The 26,045-nt window shown below is 33.7% G+C and overlaps 1 protein-coding gene across 1 annotated transcript in view; it reads left to right on the plus strand.

Moving 5' to 3' along the window:
- The window catches only part of AGO1 (protein argonaute-1), a 322,424-nt gene that overhangs the window by 22,650 nt on the left and 273,729 nt on the right, over positions 1–26,045 (plus strand). The window contains exons 2-3 of the mRNA XM_090405013.1: positions 2,068–2,185; positions 23,651–23,832. Coding sequence (XP_090261139.1) covers positions 2,068–2,185; positions 23,651–23,832 — 300 coding nt within the window. The remainder of the gene's footprint in view (positions 1–2,067; positions 2,186–23,650; positions 23,833–26,045) is intronic.

The raw sequence follows: 26,045 nt of genomic DNA on the forward strand, positions 1-26,045 counted from the left end.
TCTCACACCACCCCCCCTCTCAACAATATGGCATTATTAAAACTCTTACCAAGAGAGCCCACATTCTTTGTTCCAGTGGAACCGCCTTCACTACTGAGCTTAACTACATACACAACACTTTCCTCTCCAATGGCTACAGCGATCACAGTATCAAAAAAATAATCAGTTCCTCTCCCATTCCCGGTCCTTCTTGTCAACAAGAATTTAAAAATGCCATACCTTACATCTGTGGCACATCCGAAAAAATAGCCAAGTGCAACCTACACACAGCTTATAAGCCCCACCGCAAACTTGCTACCCTTATCCGTTCTACGAAAGATCAGCTCCCTCCTCTCTCTCTGCCTGGAGTTTACAAAGTACCCTGTTCCTGTAAGCTGGCGTACTTTGGACAGACAGGCAGATCAGCATCCATCCGCCTAGATGAACATGTCTTACATCTGTAAACACAACTATGGTCATTCAGGCTTGGCTGACCATGTCTTGGACACCACCCACAGAGTATCATGGAAGAAAACCACCATGCTCCATCACAGCAAATTCACGAAAGAGAGACTATTCTTAGAAGCAGCAGCATCTCTTAGAAATCAACCAAATCTTAATAAATACGGTTGCATTAAGCTTCCGAAAATTTGGGAAACACTCATCACCAGAGATCCTACTTTATATTCCAGGCCACCTACAACCACCCTTAGAGGGTGCTCCACCTAGATAGGACTTTAGTGTCACCCACGTGGTTGGGCTTAGTATTGTATGATATTTGTGTTATGTTACACTAGTTATTTTTGTAATCCCCGTAGATGTCCTAGTGACTAGGACGAAATATAGGCAGTATTAAATTCTTTGTAATCCTTTCTGAGTGTTGTAAAAAAATCCATTAAACCTCCAACATTATGTCTTCACAGCACTTAAGCCTCTATACACGAATTCTAATCATGCATGGTGCTCTTATTTTTCTATTTTCATAAACAGCTTCAACACTTATCTGCCTCTTGGATTCAATCAATGTTTTCTTCAATAATGTTTGTATACTTGAGTCTGCAGTTCACATATAAGAGCTGTTTATCTTTAATTCTCGTAAAACTTTCTTACATATTGTTCTTTTCAGTGTAATTTTTACTTTGATTCCATTTAAAACTGTGGTGATCATTTCCAATTTCAAATCCTCTGTACACTTTTTTATTCTGAACCAGCATGAAGATATTGCTGTTAACCATAATGTGAGGTTTTTTGTATCACTTATGTTGTCTCTCCATGTGAATCAATGTACATGTTTATGTTGGGCCATGTGTTAGTAATGAATAGAAACCCACAGGTACTTACTATTAGCCTTTGCCCTTTTCTCCAGATCATGTATATTTGTGTATACATGATCTGAATTTGTGTATGGAAGCGAAATCTGGACAACAAAACAAAAAGACAAACAAAGATTAACAACAGCAGAAATGAAGTTTATGAGAAAAACTACAAAGTATACCCTATTTGATCACAAAAGAAACGAAGATATTATGAAAGAATTAAACCAAGAACCAGTAATAGAAAAAATTAAAAAATATAAACATAAATGGAACACGTTCAGAGAATGAAAACAGAAAGATTACCAGAACAAGCCTTAAAGTACAAGCCATTAGGAAAAAGAAAACCAGGACGTCCTCTTAAACAATTCAACGATGACTTCTAAGGCCGGAACAGGCCATGCTAGGCCTAAATCTTTGATACGTATGATACTGATGTATATTTGTGGTTTAAGCTAATAGAGAGTATGGTTTGGTTGGCTAAATCCCAAATTACCATTATTTGTTCCTTACCCAGCAGATACCTCCTAACAAAATGCACCATATGTAGGTAAGGGTTGGACATTAGGTCATAATCTCAGTCTGTTCTCCACATTACTAAAAGACAATGTCGTCTCCTTCCAGTTATCTAGCCTTGATAATTTATAATATAAAACTTAAAATTGGTTTCTTTTATGAAATTAGTCATTTTGAAATGATCAATTAGAAATTGCTCATTATCTAAATGTGTTCTTTTCCACATTTGATTTAATCTTTTGCTGTTTTGTATTTTCAGGGAAATTATAGAAACAATGGTCCAGTCATATTCAAAAATTTTTGCAAACCAAAAACCTGTGTTTGATGGAAGAAAGAACATGTATACTAGAGATGACCTCCCAATTGGAAAAGATAAGGTAACTGATTATCATTTAGCATGCGGTGAAGTTTCTTCTGTGAAATTTTTAAATATTCTGCACTTATAATATTCATAGGGAGAATTTTATTTCACTACTCATTTGCCAATATAAAATATTGTTATTGTAAGTGGTTCTACCAACCAAGGCATTATGCACAATAAATACTGCAGAGTTGCAGTATTTATTGAAATAGTGTCTTGGTGTATTCCATTTGGAAGTGATGATAATGCTCTCTTTATTAGAAATATTTGGATTTCAATCATAGAAATGATTTAAGGAACCTTGGTAAGCACTTGGTTCCTTCAAGATCTTACTTCTTAAAGTGCTTAAGGGTCAAAGCTGTATTACTGAGAGGAAATCTCCACATAGCCTTTACAGGAATGTGAAGAACCGACCAAGGCTTCTGACCTAATGTCCAATCCTCACCTTCTCGTGGTGCACCATGTTAGGTATTGACCTGGATACTGAACAAACGGGAATGAGCGGGCAATTTGGAATTTAGTAGACCAAATTGTATTCTTATTGGCTTAAACCACAATATAAAATTATGGTACACCATGACAGAATTTCATGCCGGCTGGAGCATCACCCGGTTAAACAAGGCCTCTGTTGTTTTCACCAAGGAACCAGGGCGAACAGCAAAAAGTCAGCTTCTGGAATAAATCCTAAAACACCCCCCAACTCAACATCACCAGAGTTCAAGATTGGCACTATCCACATGAGAAGCCTGAATGGCAAAGAAATGGAGCTTGCTGAGGAATTGAATAAGTACCAGATAGACATAATAGGGGTGAGTGAAACAAAAAAAAAAAAAAAAAAAAGGACAATAGCTGGTGAGATCTTTCTGAGTAATAAATACAAAATGTTATATTCAGGCAATGACAATCAAGGAAAAGAAGGAGTAGCTATAGTATTCAGCACTAAATATGAGGCTAATCATCTTGAATGGCAGACAGTCTCAAGTAGGGTGATGTGGGCAAATATCAGAATGGGGAACTGGACAATGAGACTTATTTGTGCCTATGGTCCCACAGAAGGTTCTACTAAGGTAGAAGTGGAGGAATTTTTTGAGACTTTAGAGAAAGCAACTTACACAATGAAAAGTTGGTCCTTGTTGGGGATCTAAATAGCAGAGTAGGAAATGATTGTCAGACATACAAAAATATTTTGGAAAAATTTGGAGAAAAGAGCAAAGCTAATAATAATGGCAAATATTTGTTGGATTTCTACTCAGGACATGGACTGGTTATTACTAACACCTTGTTCCAACATAAAAATGTGCACAAATTCACATGGAGAGGAAGAGGCAAGGAATAAGAAAAGTCTCATTGACTGTGTTATTGTTGATAGTGATGCTTTCTCTCTGGTTCAGGACACTAGAGTGTACAGAGGAATTCTAAAAGCATGTTTTGAATACATATGGAAACATAATTAAATTGGAAGTAACAACTTTTTTTAGCGCCATTGGTACCACGGGTAATGTCAGCGCTGTGCCACAGGTACCTTCATTCATCTGCCCACAACGACGTTTATCTTTAATCCCCATCATCTACCCACAGCAACTTTTATACTCATGAAGCTAGCCCTACAACAACTTTTATCTTCACGCACTCTCTGATTTGACCTGCGACATGTAAACTCTTCCATTCGCTAAGTGCGTTGTGAGATGAGGGAAAAATGTTATCTTACTCCATTCATCATAATACTGAAACGAACTTGACATCCATGGATTTCATCATGGTTGATATCCCTTATCCTGTCCAAACTATCCCCTGCATATACCCAAAAATTTCACTCAGAACATCCCAAAGCCATTGATGCCCCCATCCATCCACACACACACACACACTCTCTCTCTCTCTCTCTCTCACTCACTCTTCTGGCCGATATGAATTGCCTTATTTCCCTGACGAGTTTTCCAGCAAAAAAAATTTAAGACATCCTGTGAGGTCCTTCCCAATAAACAGTCCATCCCATGATGTCAGTCGTAAAGTGCCATCCATGTGTTTGGGTGCATTTTCCCGCCAGCGACCATATGCCATATATACCATACACGTGATTTGTACTAATCATGTTATGATGGTGGTTTTAATTATATCCATCCTGTTTTATCCATTGGCACAACAGTGGCCATTGTAAATCTGGCAGATTCATTAATTGTGTGGTGGTTTTATTTATATCCGTACTGTGTGCTGCTTGTATTTGTTACGTTGTGATGTGTGTTTCTGTACAATCTATGACTGCATGGATGTTGTCTAGCAAGTGAACATACGAGATACGGGACGCAGGCAGCTATCCTTATTGCCAGCAGAGACTTACCGTGACGTTACTTTGTGTAACTTTCGTTTCATCCCTGATTTTGTCCGATTTTGGAAATGGATTAAGTCAAAAACCAGTAATGAGAATAATCGGAAACTGTAGTCCAAATAAATAATATGATATAATTATGTTACTACTTACTTTTAATGAGATGGTTCAGCTTCTTGGCCTTTGCAGAGTTGTTGGATATCTGGCTCAATATTTATCAACTTCAGTCGAAGATTGGCACAAACACTAAGACAATTTCTGTATTTTGTTTTTATTTGAAGGAGTGATGAAAATCCTTTCTCACAGAGATAGGTTGTAGAAAACTGCATGATGATTTTCAGTGCTGCTTCAGATAATTTGGAAAATTCACTTCTCACTGAAGGCAAGATCCAGAATCGAGCCAAACCAAGATCGCGGAATTGCATTTTAAGCTCATTTCACTTGAAAGATCAATTAACTGTTCTTTTTTCGATAATGAAAGGTCGTCCTCATGACTATAAGCCTGAAATAGATCTTGAACCCACAGAAATTTCTTATAAAAGTTATTCGGAAAATATGTTTCATAATTCTCTTTCAGAGTTTTGAGGTGGTCACAAACCCTTTCCAGAAACTCAGAATCAACAGAAAGATCACTTTCCACTAAAAAGGATTCTAATGTTGGAAAAGGTGCAAATTATCTGTCTTTTACATAACGAATGCACAAAGCCAGTTTTTTTAATTCACAACGCCAGTTTTTTTTTTTTCTCTCGAATGCCTTTATTTTGTCGTAGGCATCAAGAACAGTTAAAGAATTTCCCTGAAGGGAGAGATTTAGTTCATTTAATTTCGAAAAAAATGTCTGAAAGATAGGATAGTGTTGATAACCATGCTTCGTCAACAAGGAGTGATGCAAAATTAGAATGACGTTCATTTACAAACAATAAAACGTCGTGCCTTAATTGAAATAATCTTGTTAGTACTTTGCCCCTGGAAAGCCAGCGAATTTCAGAATGAAGCAAAAGTTTTATATATTCACTGCCCATTTCATCACAGAGTACTGAAAATAACCTGTTATTTAACAGTCGAGCCATGATAAAATTAACTACCTTTACAGTGTTATATAGCGCAGTTTTAAATTCTGGTGGCATTCCTTAGGAGGCCAACCTTTCCCTATGTATGAAACAATATACCCGATTCATATCCGGAGCCACTTCCTTGACCATAGAAACAACCCTTAACTATGCCTGCCTGTAAGGGTGCGAGCTCCATCCAAACAGAAGCCCATGCATTTTTTCCCACTGGATCCCTTTGTGTATTATGTAATTATTGAGAGTGTGAAATATTTCTTCTCCAGATGTTCGGGATGACGAAGTTCTACAAAAGAATATCATTATGAATATTGTTATCATGCACACATCTTATGTAGCATATTAACTGTGCATCATCTGTAGCATCAGTAGTCTCATCTATTTGTAACGCATAAGGACCCTTAACTCTTTCGATTAAAGATTCTACGTCACCTGCCAATATCATTAATTCTGCGAACTACAGTGTCATTGAAAGAGGAGTCAGATCAACATATTTTAGTAACTTGTTGCCAAACATAGTTTTTACCACATCTTTTATAACTGGAAGTAGTAAATTTTCCCCGATAGAATGAGGTTTCCCTATTTTCGTTATGTGCAAACTTAAGAGATATATGCTTTCAGTGCTTTGCTATTAATTGAACCCATGGCCGAAAGTATATCTTTCCCATGATTTAATGTCGCTAAGCATTACTGAAATTGGCTTTTTTTTTTTTTTTCAATTTGCTTATTTTTCACATCACAATGTTTAGTTTCTAAATGTTGGAGTTTCGCAAGTTTCATGAACTCGTTCGACAACACTTCATAACACAAAACACATTGAGGTTTCTGTTCACTTTCATCTCCACACCAAGTAAACTCAAATTCAAAATATGAACTGTTATATTTCCTACTGTAGTTTTTCTTTGAACTACTTGTTTCTTCTACTTTAATAGTATCAGATTTACTCGCCGTTACAACACGTGTATCTCAATTAGGGTTAGCATCACCTGTTTCATTTGCTCTTCTTTTCAGAGTCCTAGTTCTAAGCCACTTTTCCATTATTAAAAAAGTTTTTTTCCAAAAAATATATAAATACTGGAGTTAATCCACGACACACTTTGTCCAAGTATCATTTAGCACTTCTGAAGGTATACTGAGCCTTGGTTGAAGGAGGAAAACCTTCAGTAATAAAAATCAATAAATGTGGATAACACATGTTCACTTCAAATCTGACAAAACAGCAAGGGAAGACAGAAGCAATAAAACTATATTATTGTTCACTTCACCCCTCTTATTATTCATCATTCTGCTGCTACAATTATTGTAGTGCCAGAATGACGAGTAATAAAAGAGTAGTGAAGTGAACAACCAAATAGTTTTATTGCTTCTGCCTTTGAACATTCTGAAGCTATTTGTTGTTTTTTTAAGTCTCAATTTGATTTCAATAATTTTATATACTTATTCAATTTTAGTTTGTTTGGATAACTAAAAAATATGTATTTATTTAATTAATTTAAGTCTGCCTGTGGACCGCCTGTCCCATCGTCGCAGACCACCTGTGGTCCATGGACCACAGGTTGAGAAACACTGTCTTTGAGAATACGGAGACAAATGTAAGAAAGCTAAACAAAAGTCATGGGAAGACTTTGGTAAGAACATAGAAAATAGAATATCAAGAAGGTGGCAAGATATTCTGGAGGTTGTTAAAGAAGCTCAGAAATGGAGGAAAGAGCGCTGTAAAAGTAATTAGAGATGATAAAGGTAACATGAAAACTGGAGATAAAGATATCCTGAAAGTATGCAGTAATTTGAAAAATTGCTAAATGAAACAATCAGTGACAGCATAGTGGTAAAAAAAAACACTGACCAGGCATGCAATCAGGAATACATATCTATACTTGAAGTAGAAAAAGCCATCAAAAGCCTGAAATGTGGAAAGGCAGCTGGAGTAGATGATATTCGACCAGAAATGCTCAAGTATGGAGGTATGATGAATGCGTAGTTAATTCACATCGAGGTAAGTAGATTCAAAATTTAACCTAAGGCATTACAAATCGAAGAAAAATGTATGCATTTCTTTAAGTATTTATTTTTATTTTTTATTTACATTTAAGTTTTATGTCTTACGAAATTTTTTGTTCAATAGATTTTTTATTTCAGGATGGAACTCCTGAAACTGAATTATAAATAACTACTCTATCTAATTTTCTACTGGTTTGACAGTTTTCACAGGCAGTATTCAATATCTGTTACTTCATTTTATTGTGATAAAAGAAGTAAACCAATAATATTGTTGTATCTGCCAAAGCAAATACTTCTAATTCTGGACTCTTTCTTTGCAATCTACAATCATTTGTTCAGCTGTCTGTTGACATTATTCTAAGTTTTAGAAATTCTGTTCTATATTTTCACCATATAAAAACTTTACATGTATGCAACAAAAAAGAAAATTCAGTGTTACTTTTTTTTTCTTAAAAAATTCTAAATATCACAACTTTTACTGCTGTTGGAAATAACATTTGTCTTAGAAATACTAGACAATAATCTTCTCAGCTGGAGGCAAAGGCTAAAAGCTTAGATTACTCTAAACCAGGGGTGTCAACTAATGTTTTCATAAGATCTACATTGTCCATACAGATATACCTGCGATCTACCTTTTTCAAAATTGGAGTATAAGGTATAAGATTTCTAATTTATGTTTAGACAATGAAAAAATTATTGTAATATTATTTATTATTATTACAACCTGTTATTATAATTATCATAATATTAATTAGTTATAATGCTTTAAAGAATATTGCAGTTTTTTTAACCACACTGATTAAAATAAACATTTCATTTTGAACTTCCTGATGAACCAGCATTACTTATTCTACACTGCAATGAGTTCACAATTTTTGGGTAATTTGGTGTGTAATTAGTCAATGCATTTCTCAAACATGACTCCAAATGCTCGAATGTTAATGTGGTACAATATTTTGACTTAATAATGTTCATTTGTGAAAATGTCGATTTGCACAAGTATGTCAAACCAAAACAAGCATAAATATTTTTCATAAATATTCAAATTTTAAATTTGTAACAGAGCACTAGCACAAAACAAACAACCGAGTTTATAATACTGCTATCGTTTATACATCGAGCTTCACGTGTTATGTTTGTACAGTGCGTCAAAGCAAACAAAAACCCAAAATGGGCGTGTCTATGAGGGTGCATACATTTCAAGTACGCCCCACAACAAAAGTCTCATAGCAAGAAATTTAAATATTTTTAACTAATACTTGTAATTTTTCTATTAAAATTTTTGAAATAAAATTCAATTTAATATAATTTAATTATAAACTAGAATTATTGTACAAAAAATGTTTATTTTAAGTTTTTAATTAATGTTAATTTTAAGTTTTTAAATAGAACCATAATATAAAATTATTATTTGTTAAATAGGTTAACATTATTTATTTACTTTATCGTATTCGGACTCATCTATATATTATTTTGAAAATTGAGACAAAATAAATTTGCTATCGACCCCAAAGCATTATGCGATCTACCCATAGATTGCGATCGACATTATTGACACTCCTGCTCTAAACGCTCTTGAGAAAGAAAGACCACTTCTTCAGAAGTCACACCTCAAGCAGTAGTGTATAATACATCAACGATGTTTTGTTTTTAGTTTTATTCTAAATAGACATACTGAGATTTCTTTTACAGTCTGATACGATATTTATATCAAAATGAGTTCTTAATTTATAATAATCACAATTTCACTTTTATTATCAAACTTATAAATTATTTGATGCAGTTATTTAAGAAAGGTATGTTTGAATTTAAAAAAATAAGTGCATATTATTATTATTATTATTACATGACACCTCCAGGGAGTCCCAAAGACCCATTGAGGGAGGGGCACCTACTACTCTCCACCTGCTACAGCAATGCCATCTACTGCCCACCACTAGTATTTTCACAGACATTTACAAATATCCATACCCATGGTGGGATTCGAACCTGCACCTTTTGGCTGAAAAGCAGATATGCTAACCACTTGGCCAACCAGGCTGGCATATGTGTTACATAAGCATTCAGCTTTTTTTTTTCTTTTTTTTTTTTGGGAAAGGTGAAGAGAACCCACTTATTCATCCTGTTGATGTTTGAAATAATTTATTTTCAAAACCATTCACAAGACATTTGTTGCAAACGTATATCACCTGAGGAGCATACTCATACATTTTAGTGTAAAATTGATAAAAGTGTAGCTACTTTGCCACCTATCTAAACTAGTGGTAAATATCTTTTCCAAATTTGCGGTGATTTCTTCTTTGTACTAAAAGAAAATGCCAGATAGTGATGATGATAAGAATAATAATAAGAAGAAAATACGTAGTATTTCTTTTTCATTGAGTGGAGATTTAAAAATGAAGTGTATGATTTATAATGTACTTTCTTTGTATGTTTTTTGAAAAGAAAGTGCACGTGATTATTTTCTTGCTATTTTTTGTCAACTGAACATTAGAAATAATGAGCATGACTAACTGTACGGATTTGTTAAGTTTATGAACTATTGACTTAGAAGAGTGAAACTGTTACCTGGAGCTTGGAATTTCCATTAGGAAATTCCAAATTAACATTTTGGTTGTTTCCAAGATATATTATGCGTGTGTTTGTGTGTGTATATATCGGGCGAATATTCCAGGTGTGCGGTGCTCATCCACGAAATATCAGTATCACTGATATTATATTTTTGTATTTATTCCCGTTAAAGTCTCCCCTAATTGTTTGCAGACTTTGCATAATTCTTAAAATTAAACACAGTATACTAATTCTTCATATCCTCTTCACGAGGATAACGAAACATTAGTACTTCATGAAAAGGGCACTTTTCGATGCGTAAACCTTGCTTCACGTTCGCATTAATAGCCCGAGTGTGCTTTCAAAATGCATACACCTTTGAAAAGATGTAAAGAGGGCACAGCAGGTCAAATTCTTAGCATTTTAGTATTTTTAAACTGCTCAGAAGGCGAGGCTGGGTGAGCTCACATTGAGAGCTCACCTAACAGCTGTGATTAGTTATTGTGTCAACCAATCCAGTTGAACGTTGTCATTTGTCATGAGTTGAGCGCTTTCTGTAATCCAATGGCTGTATTACAAACAGCTGTTACACATGTTTTCTGGAACTGAAAATTTGAAAGTGGATGTTAGGAGAAAAAACCTAAATGTTTTCTTGCTTGTGCAGTATAGCATCTGTCGAAGTTGCAGAGTTTTTTAACAGTATAGAGACATTTTTATTCTAGTCTTCGGAAACAACAGACTGTAAAAAATATCTATTCCTGAATAAAAAATGAATATTCAATGTATCATAAGACGTTTTTGATCTACAAAAAAAAACCAGTATATGTGAGATGAATAAGACAGACGAACCACTGATACTTCCCAGAAGTGTGGATAATTCCGATAATGATCAGATGTTATGTACACTGAGTCTCTGTAAACAAAAGAAAATTCTTGGAAAACAGAAGGAAATATACACAAACCAGAGAAATACACATAACATAGGCAACAAATTTTATGAAATGATTTGCTGCTCCATCAAACCATAATTATTCCTGCCATACTCTATCTCCTCGGAAGTTTTTTTTTTAATTATGCCATCATAAATTCACTTATTCATATGTAGACTTTATAGGATTGTGCTATTCGCTCTACCCAGCAACTTATAGGACACACACATCGCAAATGCCAGTTATTAATAATTTGTTTACCATTAATGAAAGTATTTCTACTCACACTTATTCTTTCCTTTCATTTCCTTTTCTCACATGTCTTATAAACGATGGTTCACATATTTTCATCTTTTAGTATTTCAAATATACCAACCAATATAGCATTCTCCTTAATTGTTGTTTTCTAATAAATCCTAAAACAAAACAGATTTTTCCCCCACTCTACACAGAAGTATTCAAAGTTATCCTGCAATTAGCATTGGACCAATCGATGCACTGTGCACTCTCAAAACTCATACATCGATAAAAAAAAAATGTAATCCCCCCCCCCCAGTGATTGAGTAAAAAATTCCACAAATTATAATCATAAAAATGATTGAGATATGTGACCTTATACCCTCAACCATGGGAGGCTTTTTTTGTCTTAAAAAATTTTATTATGGATTGGCCTGTTTCTGCCCACAGTGGGGCAGCCATATAACATGCTTTATTGCAGCAATAAAGCACATGTTCCTGTTTTTAGTTCATCTTTTTCTGATTTGTGAAAAAAATATTCATTACTGTTGTGAACAGCGACCAGTTCATTTGTCCTCTGTATCTAGTGAGTCACTGAGCGAAGTGTGAATTGTAAATTTATAGGGAAACAAATTTAAACAGAAAAATACATTTTTAAAAGGTAAGTGTATGCAATTTAATATTATTTTACTTGTTAGTTTTATGAGTTTTTTGCTTTTAAACTAAAATAATTTAATTTAGGATTTTGGGATTTATTAATTAGTTGATTTTTAATAAAATATGCCAGTCAATTTTTTTATATATATGAAATTTTGCTAAAAAACTATTAATTCTAAATACTTTTTTTTCCAAGAATTAAAGATCATTAAAATCGATGTAAAATGAAAATAATGTATTTATGGTTTACATCAACAAATAATTACATAAAAAATGCTAATTGATGTTTATTGATGTAATTATTTGTCTCCAAGCTTTGCCCCCCCCCAGAAAATTTTCTGCATACATATCGTATATCATTTCACCGTATGCCCATGCATGCGGTGAAATTGATGTGAAATTTGTAGCGCAGGTTGCATAATCCACACAACAGCACACCCAACTGAAATGGGCACTCGACGCCAAATATATATATATATATATATATATATATATATATATATACATATTCACTTTGTAAGATGTATCGTGGAAATTATTTTCATGCTAATTTACGTGCTTGTGTTAAACAATTGTTTTAAAATATTCTAAAAAAAATGCTTCAAGCAAAATTTATTGCAATGAATAAGGTTTGAACAACATTACTTTTTATTTTACCTTACACTACTACGATGTATGGAAATATGCATGTCACGTTGTTATGCTTACAGATCTAGATATACTGCTACTGTTTGAGAACAACTCTTTTTTGCTTTTATGAACAAGACATGTTAAATTTCATTACATTCTTATTTCAAGACTAATTTTAAAATATCACAATATTATATTCAGTAGTATTTCAAATGAACTTGCAGTTGAAGCACGAAACATTGTTATTATTATTGTTATTTGTAGAGTGCTCATTTCAATAATAAATGCTGTTACTTTACCAAAATAACCTTTTGTGGATGGAAGCGACATAAATAAATATAATGATGAAATTATCTGAGACAGTCCTATATGGAATTGTTTAAAATTTTATGTTTGTTTGGAAGTATTCTAACCCTCTCCCCTGCCACGACTGCTCATAGTAACTGAATTATAAAAAACTTCTTTTAATTTCGTATTTCATACTTTTCACAATATGTGCACTTCACATTTGATATGATTAAAGATTTTCAAATTATCTATAAAGCAAAGTAGCCAAAGCACATCCTTCAGGCAATATGTGAAGTATTCTACGAAATTTGATTTTGAACAAAAATAAAAATAACATAATTTATAATGTCGACAGCATGTGTTTTTTTTCCTTCAAAATATTTCAAACAATTATCTTAAATTAAGTTCTTCGAGAACAAATAAAATATATTGTCGACTAAGCAATTAGACTGACAATCAAACATCGATTGTCACACAAAAATTGTACAGTAAAAGGAGAAAACAAAAGTAAAAATAATTTCTGTATTTTTAGTCTATCCAATATAAGAGTCCAGTTACCCAGCACAGAACAAGGAACTGCATTTCTTGTTATTAGGCAACTGAGACACAGTTATGATCGCGAGAATGTCTATTTAAGTGTTATCTTCAGTGTGAAGGATTATCACACTGAAGGATCACACTTTCTAATGGACATGATGACCAAATGGCACTTCTTATTCATGTTCTTTCAACAGATAGCATGCATCATATCCAGATTTTGCTGGACATATATATAGACATCCTGGCCAGTACACAAAGTACACAATTTTGCATAAAATATGTTTTGAGTTTTTAACCGTTAAATTTTAACTACTTTAAAAAAAAAAAAAAAAGAAAAAGTAGGTTGTGCTCAACTTAAAATTACACCAGGATCCCTAGAACCAGCACTAATATATATATATATATTTATTTATTTATTTATTTATTTACTTAGTCTTGAAGCCCTGCTCTAGAAGTCAAACATCGAACTGTTTCAAGCCTTTTCATGCCTCCAATAAGTGGAGCAGTGGTCTCACATTGGGTGATGAAATTAATCTCCCACACAAACACAATCACAAACATTCATGGCACAGTTCAAACCTGCAACCTGTTAGTTGGAGAACTAACCACTTGATAAACATGGCTAGCAAATTGGTATATCGTGCCTACATCCCTCTTATTGTAGGTCTGAAGTGGCTTGAAAAAGTTCCATGTTTAGTTCTCTAGATTAGTGCTGTTGCTAGATTTTATAACTCTCAGTTCACTCATAGTACTAATGGTTTGCAATCTTTCTTGGCTCGGGTTTACACACACACACACAGGTATCCCTTGCTTAATGCAGGATTTGATTAACATGGCAAAATTAATTGCAGCAATCCCTTGATATATGTGGCAAGAGTTTGGATTAACGCACCTTTAACCTTGTGGAGCTTGCAGCTGATCTGACAGATACATGCAAAATGTTTAATATAAATATTCTTACACAATTCAGTGTATAGCTTGGAGGTCATGAGTAGCTGTGCATTCATATGTTACGAGTGACATTCAGCACTGTTTGCTGTCAGTTTGGTTTAACACATGTTATGTAAAGGTTTGTGATATTTGACAGTAAATTGTATCTGAGAGATACCGCCACCTCCGATGTCAGTATAGTATGGTATAGTTTTTTCTTTTTTTTATTCTTTGTTCAATCATTTCTAGATTGTAACTGAAAATAAATAAACCATCATGTATTACTGAAATAGAGAGCCAAAGGCTTATTTATCATACATCTCCTAGCGGAGATGTGCTTTACGTTTATGGAAAATACTAAGGAAAGTGATCTGGAGCTTACTCCACCTTTACTACGAGTTGCCCATAAGGTTGCTTATGCTTGCATCTGCCGAAACTTTTAGTTTCTAGATATTCGGCAATGAAATAATGTTGGATTCAATATTAACTTAATTTGCACCATCATGTATTATATTTGCAGTGTTTTTTCTTTGTGTTTTATTGCTTGTTTGCCGAGGTCTGGAGAGTCATTTTGCTTGTTATCGTAGAATTTATGCTGATAAGAAAAAAACTAAAACTATTCAAACGACTCTTGATAACTTCTTTTGATAAAAAAAAATTGCAGTAAGTAATGTAGGCAAGTACTTATTAAATATTTACTTTGCATTCGTTTTTTTTATCTTTCCTAAAAGAGTACCATATAAAACGAATTATTAATAAAATAATCGATCATGGACGAATTGTAATTTTTACCATTGATTATTAAATTTGATTAACAAGATTTTGATATACGTGGTAACATTGAGGGATTAATTAATCGAGGGATACCTGTGTGTGTGTGTGTGTGTGTGAGAGAGAGAGAGAGAATGGCCTATATATGAGAATTGCTGCTGAGCTACCAGTCCCAAGACTGATGCAACTGATGATGATGATGAGAATGGCAAACTCTCTCTCTCTCTCTCTCTCTATATATATATATATATATATATTAGGATAACCAAGCAATTTTATATGCTTGGTTATTTTAGCTCCTAATCCCAAGTATGCAAACAATTAAGTTTGCGCCTGAAACAAAGTTCAAGTCTAAAGATGGTACAACACCAGGGCAACTCATTGTAAAGGTGGTTAAAGCTTTGATCACTATTCTTAGTATTTTCCCATAATGTAAAGCACATCTCACTAGAAGATGTATACTGCAATGCATTATGGGTGGGGTCACTACCCAGACCGGTTTCGACCTTTTTTGAGGTCTCCTCAGTGAGTAGCTAGACCCTAAATATACCAAGGTTTTAGTAATACAAAGCCTTATCAACTTTACCTATATAAGTTGCAACAAGGTGTATTAAGTTTTAATAAAAATCTCTGGAGGAGATATTGATGGGAATAAATTTTTAACTTAGGTATATTGTATATTAGGATAACCAAGCAATTTTATATGCTTGGTTATTTTAGCTCCTAATCCCAAGTATGCAAACAATTAAGTTTGCGCCTGAAACAAAGTTCAAGTCTAAAGATGGTACAACACCAGGGCAACTCATTGTAAAGGTGGTTAAAGCTTTGATCACTATTCTTAGTATTTTCCCATAATGTAAAGCACATCTCACTAGAAGATGTATACTGCAATGCATTATGGGTGGGGTCACTACCCAGACCGGTTTCGACCTTTTTTGAGGTCTCCTCAGTGAGTAGCTAGACCCTAAATATACCAAGGTTTTAGTAATACAAAGCCTTATCAACTTTACCTATATAAGTTGCAACAAGGTGTATTAAGTTTTAATAAAAATCTCTGGAGGAGATATTGATGGGAATAAATTTTTAACTTAGGTATATTGTATATTAGGATAACCAAGCAATTTTATATGCTTGGTTATTTTAGCTCCTAATCCCAAGTATGCAAACAATTAAGTTTGCGCCTGAAACAAAGTTCAAGTCTAAAGATGGTACAACACCAGGGCAACTCATTGTAAAGGTGGTTAAAGCTTTGATCACTATTCTTAGTATTTTCCCATAATGTAAAGCACATCTCACTAGAAGATGTATACTGCAATGCATTATGGGTGGGGTCACTACCCAGACCGGTTTCGACCTTTTTTGAGGTCTCCTCAGTGAGTAGCTAGACCCTAAATATACCAAGGTTTTAGTAATACAAAGCCTTATCAACTTTACCTATATAAGTTGCAACAAGGTGTATTAAGTTTTAATAAAAATCTCTGGAGGAGATATTGATGGGAATAAATTTTTAACTTAGGTATATTGTATATTAGGATAACCAAGCAATTTTATATGCTTGGTTATTTTAGCTCCTAATCCCAAGTATGCAAACAATTAAGTTTGCGCCTGAAACAAAGTTCAAGTCTAAAGATGGTACAACACCAGGGCAACTCATTGTAAAGGTGGTTAAAGCTTTGATCACTATTCTTAGTATTTTCCCATAATGTAAAGCACATCTCACTAGAAGATGTATACTGCAATGCATTATGGGTGGGGTCACTACCCAGACCGGTTTCGACCTTTTTTGAGGTCTCCTCAGTGAGTAGCTAGACCCTAAATATACCAAGGTTTTAGTAATACAAAGCCTTATCAACTTTACCTATATAAGTTGCAACAAGGTGTATTAAGTTCGAAAGTATTATCAAAATATTATCAAAAAAGGTCGAAACCGGTCTGGGTAGTGACCCCACCCATAATGCATTGCAGTATACATCTTCTAGTGAGATGTGCTTTACATTATGGGAAAATACTAAGAATAGTGATCAAAGCTTTAACCACCTTTACAATGAGTTGCCCTGGTGTTGTACCATCTTTAGACTTGAACTTTGTTTCAGGCGCAAACTTAATTGTTTGCATACTTGGGATTAGGAGCTAAAATAACCAAGCATATAAAATTGCTTGGTTATCCTAATATACAATATACCTAAGTTAAAAATTTATTCCCATCAATATCTCCTCCAGAGATTTTTATTAAAACTTAATACACCTTGTTGCAACTTATATAGGTAAAGTTGATAAGGCTTTGTATTACTAAAACCTTGGTATATTTAGGGTCTAGCTACTCACTGAGGAGACCTCAAAAAAGGTCGAAACCGGTCTGGGTAGTGACCCCACCCATAATGCATTGCAGTATACATCTTCTAGTGAGATGTGCTTTACATTATGGGAAAATACTAAGAATAGTGATCAAAGCTTTAACCACCTTTACAATGAGTTGCCCTGGTGTTGTACCATCTTTAGACTTGAACTTTGTTTCAGGCGCAAACTTAATTGTTTGCATACTTGGGATTAGGAGCTAAAATAACCAAGCATATAAAATTGCTTGGTTATCCTAATATACAATATACCTAAGTTAAAAATTTATTCCCATCAATATCTCCTCCAGAGATTTTTATTAAAACTTAATACACTTTGTTGCAACTTATATAGGTAAAGTTGATAAGGCTTTGTATTACTAAAACCTTGGTATATTTAGGGTCCAGCTACTCACTGAGGAGACCTCAAAAAAGGTCGAAACCGGTCTGGGTAGTGACCCCACCCATAATGCATTGCAGTATACATCTTCTAGTGAGATGTGCTTTACATTATGGGAAAATACTAAGAATAGTGATCAAAGCTTTAACCACCTTTACAATGAGTTGCCCTGGTGTTGTACCATCTTTAGACTTGAACTTTGTTTCAGGCGCAAACTTAATTGTTTGCATACTTGGGATTAGGAGCTAAAATAACCAAGCATATAAAATTGCTTGGTTATCCTAATATACAATATACCTAAGTTAAAAATTTATTCCCATATATATATATATATATATATATATATGATATTAGGCATATAGCAATAGCAGTAGTAGCTTAATCAGTATTTAAAACAAGTGTTGAAAGTTTTTCCACTTGGTTATATTGGAAATTATATTCTTGGTTTCATCCTTTATCCAAGTGTAAGCAAACAGTTTGTGCATGAAATAACTTCACGACAGGGCAACTCGTATATAGAGGCTAATGACTTCACATCATTTGCCTTAGTATACTAATGCTAATGCCTTATAGGAAGGGCCCTTATCCAGGTTTCGACCCTTATTGAGGTCTCATCAGTGGGAGCCACTAATGGCTAGAATATATTCGTTGCGTTATGGGATACTAAGGCAATTGATGTGAAGTCATTAGCCTCTATATACGAGTTGCCCTGTCATAAAGTTACTTCATGTGCAAGCTCTGTTTGCTTACACTTGGATAAAGGATGAAACTAAGAATATAATTTCTTGGAATCTTTAATTCATAAAAACAAGTATTGTTTGTTATCCCAGGATCTCACCCATATATTAACATGTATGGGCGAGATCCTGGGCACCTGTTCCTTACACCATCACACCAAAACCTGCTATTAGAGTAAATTTAAAGAAGCCGGTGAAATCCTAATCAACCATCCTGATCTCAACAATAAACTTCTCAAGAATATGGATGGCACATATTTGATTTACAGTCCTAATTATGACCCATAAGAACAAAAGGTTATATGGATCGAATATGTGCCATCCATATTCTTGAGATGTTTATTGTTGAGATCAGGATGGTTGATTAGAATTTCACCGGCTTCTTTAAATTTACTCTAATAGCAGGTTTTGGTGTGATGGTGTAAGGAACAGGTGCCTTTCAAGTCAGTTCTGTGTAGAGTATCCAGGACATGATCAGAAAGGCCAGATTTATTCTAGTTTTTAAATTTAGTGTGTTGTTTATGTTCTTTTTTCAGATTGAAATTGTATATAGGTAAAACTGGACCCTTGATTCCTATCCAGAAAGAGGAACATTCTGGTAATTTAACCCCTTAACATACAAAGACGTCTCTGACACGTCTTTTGTTTATTGCACCAAAATTGATTTTGAATTTTGGTTTCACATATAAATACAACCGAATATAGACGCTAGACAATCTTGTGCCTATTTCCTTTCAGCCGAGAAAAGTTGCCAACGCCTTGTATTGGCTATTTCGTTTGCATTTGCACAAATTCATCATTATTTTTCAAATAATGATGAATTTGATCCAGCAAATCACCCTCGCCCAAAAAATTGGCCGAAAAATGACCGCGTTCTGATTTTTAATTGGTACGTTAAGGGGTTAAATGAATTTATAATAGAGGGAGATAAAATAAAAATCATTGAAAGTTATGATTTGCTGGAGTCCAGAATCAAGTTGGTAAGTTCTTTTATGTTGTCCATCCAACTCTTTTGTGGTCTTCCTCATCTTCTCATTTCCTCATTCTTTTCAAATGATTCATCAGCTCACATAATATGTCCAAAATACATCAACTTCTGTTTAGTGATCATTGCCTCCAAGGAGTATTCTGTCTTTATATTCTCTAAAACCTTCTTTTTGGTCTTTCTTGCAGTCCATGGGATTCTTAATAGTCTCCTCCACACCCAAATTCAAATGAATCAGTTTGCTTTCTGTCTTTCTTCTTCTTAATAATCCGGCTTTCATGTCTATATAGAACTGTCAAAGCAATGGTATTTCCAGAAGTGATGTATAGACATGAAAGCTGGATTATTAAGAAGAAGAAATACAGAAAGCAAACTGATTCATTTGAATTTGGGTGTGGAGGAGACTTTTGTGGCCTTACTCATATATCTGTCTTTCATAATGTTTGTTAGGTTTAACATCACTTTTTCCCCCATGACTATCCTTCTTTTAATTTCCTCTTCACATTTACCATCATTTCTGATTTTGGACTCCAGCAAATCATAACTTTCAATGATTTTTATTTCATCTCTCTCTATTATAAATTCATTTAAATTACCAGAAGCCATCACTTTTGTTTTGCTGATGTTTAACTATCCAACCTGCCATGACATCTATAGACCTCAAAGTTACCATGGATACGAAGTGCATATTAAAATTGTAATACCATCGATATTACGTTGAAATATATGATGGATATGAAGTGTATGTGGAGTGATGTATTTTATCCATATGGCCGGTTGGGTGGTTAAATTAAGCCTGACTTTGTTTACTTTCCATCTTAACCAATAGAATCAGCTACTCCAGATCTTCCTTAGTTTCTGCTATGAGGTTTGTATCAGTTTCATATATTAAATTATTTATTTTTCTGCTACCAGTCTTAATTCCAGCTGGATCTGTGTATAAATCAGTTATTAGGCTAGAAACTGCAATTTTATTAAAAAAAATAATAAAAAATATCTCTCCAAAAAGCAATATATCCAAACAAGAAAAGACAGTTTAGAAATCTAAAATTAAACTAAACCATGGTAAAGTAAAGGCAGCCAAAGGAAATTCTTAATGATTCTTAATACAGATGACCACAATAAATTAAAAGGATTATTATCAGATATGTCAATATATCTGATAATATAGGAGCGCTTAAGGGTCAGAACTGTTTAATTGGGTGGAGACATCCATGTAGCCTTTTTAGAAATCCAGAGAACCGACTGGGGCTTCTGACTTAATGTTCAATCCTCACCTTCTCTTGGTACACCCTCTTAGGTATCTACCCAGATACTGAATAAACAAATGGACTGGCAATTTGGGATTTAGCCAACCAAATTGTATTCTTATTGACTTAAACCACAATGTAAAATTATGGTACAACATAACAGAATTTCATGTTGGCTGGGGCCCACCTGGTTAAACAAGGACCCCACTGTTTTGGTCAAAAAAAACCAGTGAAAAATACGCTCCTGGAAGGTTTTAAAAAGATTGTTGTTGGAAGGTTTGGGCACGGTTATATAAATTGAAGATATTAAACTTATTTGTTTTTATGGTGATGATGATAATATACTCTACAAAATCTGCTATCATATGTTTTAGTTTGTGCTTTGGACCTGATTAAGTAAATTATATCAAGGCTAATATTTTCTAATATAAAACACTAGCATCTTCAAAGTTTATGTTTATAAATGTGAGGAAGGGGGTGGGGGAATCTCTTAAAGTTTATAACATCATTTATTTAGTATAGTTTTATAAATCCTTTACCTCACCATTCCTTTCCTTTACCATGCTATGCTCATTGATCATATAACTCAGCTTCATATAAACCTAATTATTTATAAAAAAGCAAAAAATTGTTCAGTTGGTTACAAAATAAGTTATACTTGGCAAGAAATTGTATTCTTATTTACTCCATTACCCCAAAGTATGCAAAGAAAGTTATTACATGAAGTGTCTTCATGACTAATCCATACTTGTCAAAGCTTATATTCTTTGACTGGGAAAATCCTGTCACTTCTCTATATATTTGCTAACTCATCTTCAGTTTATTATTTTTTTTTTTTGTAAATCAAACCTACAAAAAACAATATTAAATAAATGAATAAAACAAAAATTGTAAAATACATTGTACATTAGTACTGTGGGTAGAAGAATTTGGAAACATCACTTTTGTGATGTTTCCAAATTAAAATCATTTAAAAATTAAAATCAAATTAAAATCATTAAAACTAAAATCATTTTGTGCTACTTCAGGTCTCCAGTAAAGCAAGATAGTTGTCTCATACCAAATGATGAAATTTATCCACCACCTAAAGACATTTGTTCACAAATTGGATTCACAAATATTCATCCAACAGCAGGATTTGGATCCATGACCTGTTGGTTGGACAGCAGAAGCTCTATCCACTCATTTTTCTAGGCTTGCAAGTTGAAGTTTCTATAAATAATCATCACATTCCAGACCAGATTCAAAACCTAGTTCTTTCCATCCTGAGGCCATTATTAATATCATCTAAGATACAGAGAGACTGTTCGGTTTTTTTGGAAATTAATATGATCATTTTTGTTCAGATTAGGATAAGATGGTGTAAAAATGCCTCAACAAGATTCTTTAAATATTGCAAATTTACCGGAATTGGTGTCATTTCCTGTCATTTCATATATTGGTCAATGGTTGAGCCGTAATCAACTAATTCTGTCATCCTATGTTCTCGAAAATTTGTGTGTTTTTCATTCATGTGCTCTTTACATTTCTTGCATAATTGCTTGATTTCATTGTTTTTTGATGACTTCAGCAATCATTATTAGCATCTGAAAGTATTAAGAATTAATTAAGTTCTGTTTTACTGGATTTGCGATAAAACTCATTACAGTCATTGACGACAACACTAACATCTAAAATGTAAAAGGAATCCACAAGGTTTCAAAACTCATAATATATTGAATAAATAACATATTTGATTTGATATGATATGAAAATGAGCATGAATATGGGTAACTGTATTTTTGGTGATGTTTTCCATTGCAGTTGATGGTTTGTGGAACCAGTAAAATGTGGTATTTGAAGTAAGAATATTTTTGTTGAGAATGGTAAAATGAAATATGGAAATAGCAAAATTAAATATTCAAATTTCTAACTTACAATTTTTCTTTAAATTAGAAATTAGCCAAAATACCATCAGGACATGGTTCGGAAGAGCACTTGCTCTGGTTCTTCCATATGTGATGTCTCTTTTATATTCCATTGAAAAATTCATCAAATTATGTCTAGAGGAACATAAAAGATGTTACGTATGGCAGAACCAGAGCAAGTGCTCTGTCGGACCATGTTCTGAATTCTGTTGATGCTAATGACGAAAACTCTATCATTCATCCACTCGTGGGATAAATCGGAAAATATTTTTCAATGCTATGATGAACTGGAAAGAAGAAGAATTGTAGAATCTAAAGAAATCATCCTCCATCCAGTACATCCCAACACTAACCTCAGCTATAATTTCTCAGACTGTCATTGCACTACTATCCGACTTTGGTTTTCACAAGACCTTGAATGTGTGCTCATGCCCAGTAATGAAGATATACACAAAATGACTTCAGACATTAATACGTTAACGCTTTAATATATAGATTTTCTCTCGCACTGTTTGTTGGTAGTTCCCTAGTTATGCACCCAAAGAAGTCTTCTAAGAAGACAAAACTAATTGTTCCATTTATTTAAATTAAAATAGTGTTTTTATTTTTTATCTCTCGCCTTATAATCATTTAATCTGTTTCAAAAAAAATATATATATATACATATATATCTATATATTCTATCTGTATATATGTATGTATAGAAAACAGTTTATTTTTTACATAATGCATTAAAAATATAAACTCATTTTTTTTTTGTCAGATATTTGATTATTAATCACATTAAAGTGTATTAAGTTAGTTTTATGAACCCTGCTGTCTTTTTTTTTTTTTTTGACTTGGTTATCTTTTGATTTCATTAACATATTTAAAAAAAAAATTCTTGAGTATTTTGCTGTGGTTTGAAAATTTTTTAAATGCATCTATTCATTAATTTGTTTAGGTTGAGTTGGAAGTAACGCTGCCTGGTGAAGGAAAAGATAGAGTTTTTAGAGTTGCAATTAAATGGATGGCCCAGGTCAGTCTCTATGCATTAGAAGAAGCTCTTGAAGGGAGATCACGAACAATACCCATGGACACCATGTTAGCACTTGATGTTGTAATGAGGCATTTACCTAGTATGACGTAAGTAGGTGGTTTAAATTTTTAACTGATTTACATTTTTTTTACATTAATTTTCTTTTTATCCTACTTTGATATGCAAATTTATTACATCACTGTGCGCGTGTGTGTGAATTTTCTTCCACCATAATTTTGAATTTGTGAGAAAACAGTCTACATGAAACTTTGTGCAAGTGTTTATGGTAACATAATAAATTTCTCTGTGCTGCATACTTCATCCATAACTATAAATTCACATGCATGCCACAGTAATTAACTTTTTAATAATATGTAAATATTTTGTCTTAAGTATCATAAGACATCATCAGCACAGTTATAAACAACAATAGGAATTATATTAAAAAAAACACATAAGTGCGCATGCTTACGTTAGAATCCCTCTATGTATACAGTAGCGTGTTTAAGGACTAAGTACTATTGGACTGTAATTAAATTAAATTAAAACTGATAAATTTATTTTATACAGTTGAGGATAACAATTTCCCAAATAACTTTTGGGATAGTGAGACAGTCGTTATGGTTAAGATTGGGTCTGTGCCATAAGGCTTCAGCACTTTCGTTATACAAACGCTCATTTTTACATATGGATCTATGTAGTAGCTTGGTGTGTTGCCATTGGATCCTGTGGTTGGCATTTTCAACTCCATGTTGTGCGAGACCAGATTTGTGAAGTTTGATAAGATGAATGTGGTCTATGTTCAGAGATGCATTTATTTACAGATCTTCCTGTTTGTTCATAGTGAGACAAGTTACAAGAACATGTTACTTCGTATACACCTGGTAACATCAGTGGTGGGAGTGTCTTTTGGAGAAGGTAACAAATTGTGAATTTGGTTTATAGGTGGCAGCAAGTTTGTATTTCTTCAAAATTTTTGACCAACGAGAGATGCCTTTGATATATGGTATAGGATTCCTGGGCTTCGTCTTGTCTAGGTTGATGTTTTGGAGGGTGGCTAATAATTTTTTGAGTTATTAGATTAAATCCATTTAGTGAGGCTGTATCTTTAATAATTTCCAATTCTTGTTTTAAAGATTCTTTAGAGGAATAAAATTGGTGTGCTCCAGATACCAAAGATTTTATGATGCCATACTTTTGAGATGGATGGTGAGCCAATGTATTGTGGATATATTCTTTAAAACAGGAATTGGAAATTATTTGCTACATTAGTGGGTGGGGAGAGAGACAACAAATGAATCTGATAGAATTGAGCTAACTGGATTTTTAGCTAAGATTGAAAAGAGAAAATTCTAAGTTGTAATAACCTTTCTGACATAGTATATCAGAGTAAACATGTACAAATGCCATGTTTAAGGTGAAGAGTGGTGCTTGAAGAAGTTGAAATTTGAGTTTCTGTTAGGAAAAGTATGGGTTTGCAGACTAGAGATGTAAATAACATTATTGAAGTTGAAACTAAGGCTTTGGGGGATTTGCCTTTATTTGGATGTAATTATTTCTTCTTGCTTGTCTTGTCATGATCGTTGATTTTAGTTGAGTTGAAATTAGGTTGGACATGGATTGTATCGTAATGAATTTCTTTCTAAACTGTACATGTGGAGAATTTCATTCCACTTTTCTGTAAAGCATACTTCTGCATACCACTCTTGGACTCCCTTCAAGCAATCTGACAGAATAGTAGCAGCAAGAATATTCACTAGCTGACCTGGAAGCCTACTGATGCATTATGATTAGGTTCAGTCCAGTATACTATCTGGCAACCAATTTTTTATAATAACCATTTTAAAGCTATACCTCAAAAAGAAGAAATGTTGGGTCTCTAAATTATGTGTCTCAAAATATCACTTTGTCACTAGACCTTATGCACTTATATGCTACCTTTGCCACAAAACGTGGTTGATTTGATAACTAATATTTAAGGAATTGACAGCATATACTAGAAATATAGATTAAATAAACTTTAATATATACTTTCCGATATTTCGGCGAATGTCACGTTGCCATCTTCTTGGGAACTTACTACAAAGACACGTGCACACAAGTACTAATAACAGCAAATGAGACTGAAGCTGGGAAGCTAGCGTTTTCCTAAAGTCCTGATGGTGCCTCCTGGCGGGCTATATTGGTAGTTCTTGGCCTTTGGGCTGAAGTTCTTCTAATAAAAGTTTCCCAAATTTGGGGCAGTCTCATGCATCCAAATTTGTTGAGGTTTGGCATGTTCCTAAGGGCCGAGGCTGATTCCATGAATAGTCTTTCATAC

The sequence above is a fragment of the Typopeltis vanoorti genome, chromosome 15 (assembly GCF_054136105.1).
Source record: "Typopeltis vanoorti isolate ZY-2024b chromosome 15, IOZ_Tvanoo_1.0, whole genome shotgun sequence".
NCBI classification, from domain to species: Eukaryota; Metazoa; Arthropoda; class Arachnida; order Uropygi; family Thelyphonidae; genus Typopeltis; species Typopeltis vanoorti.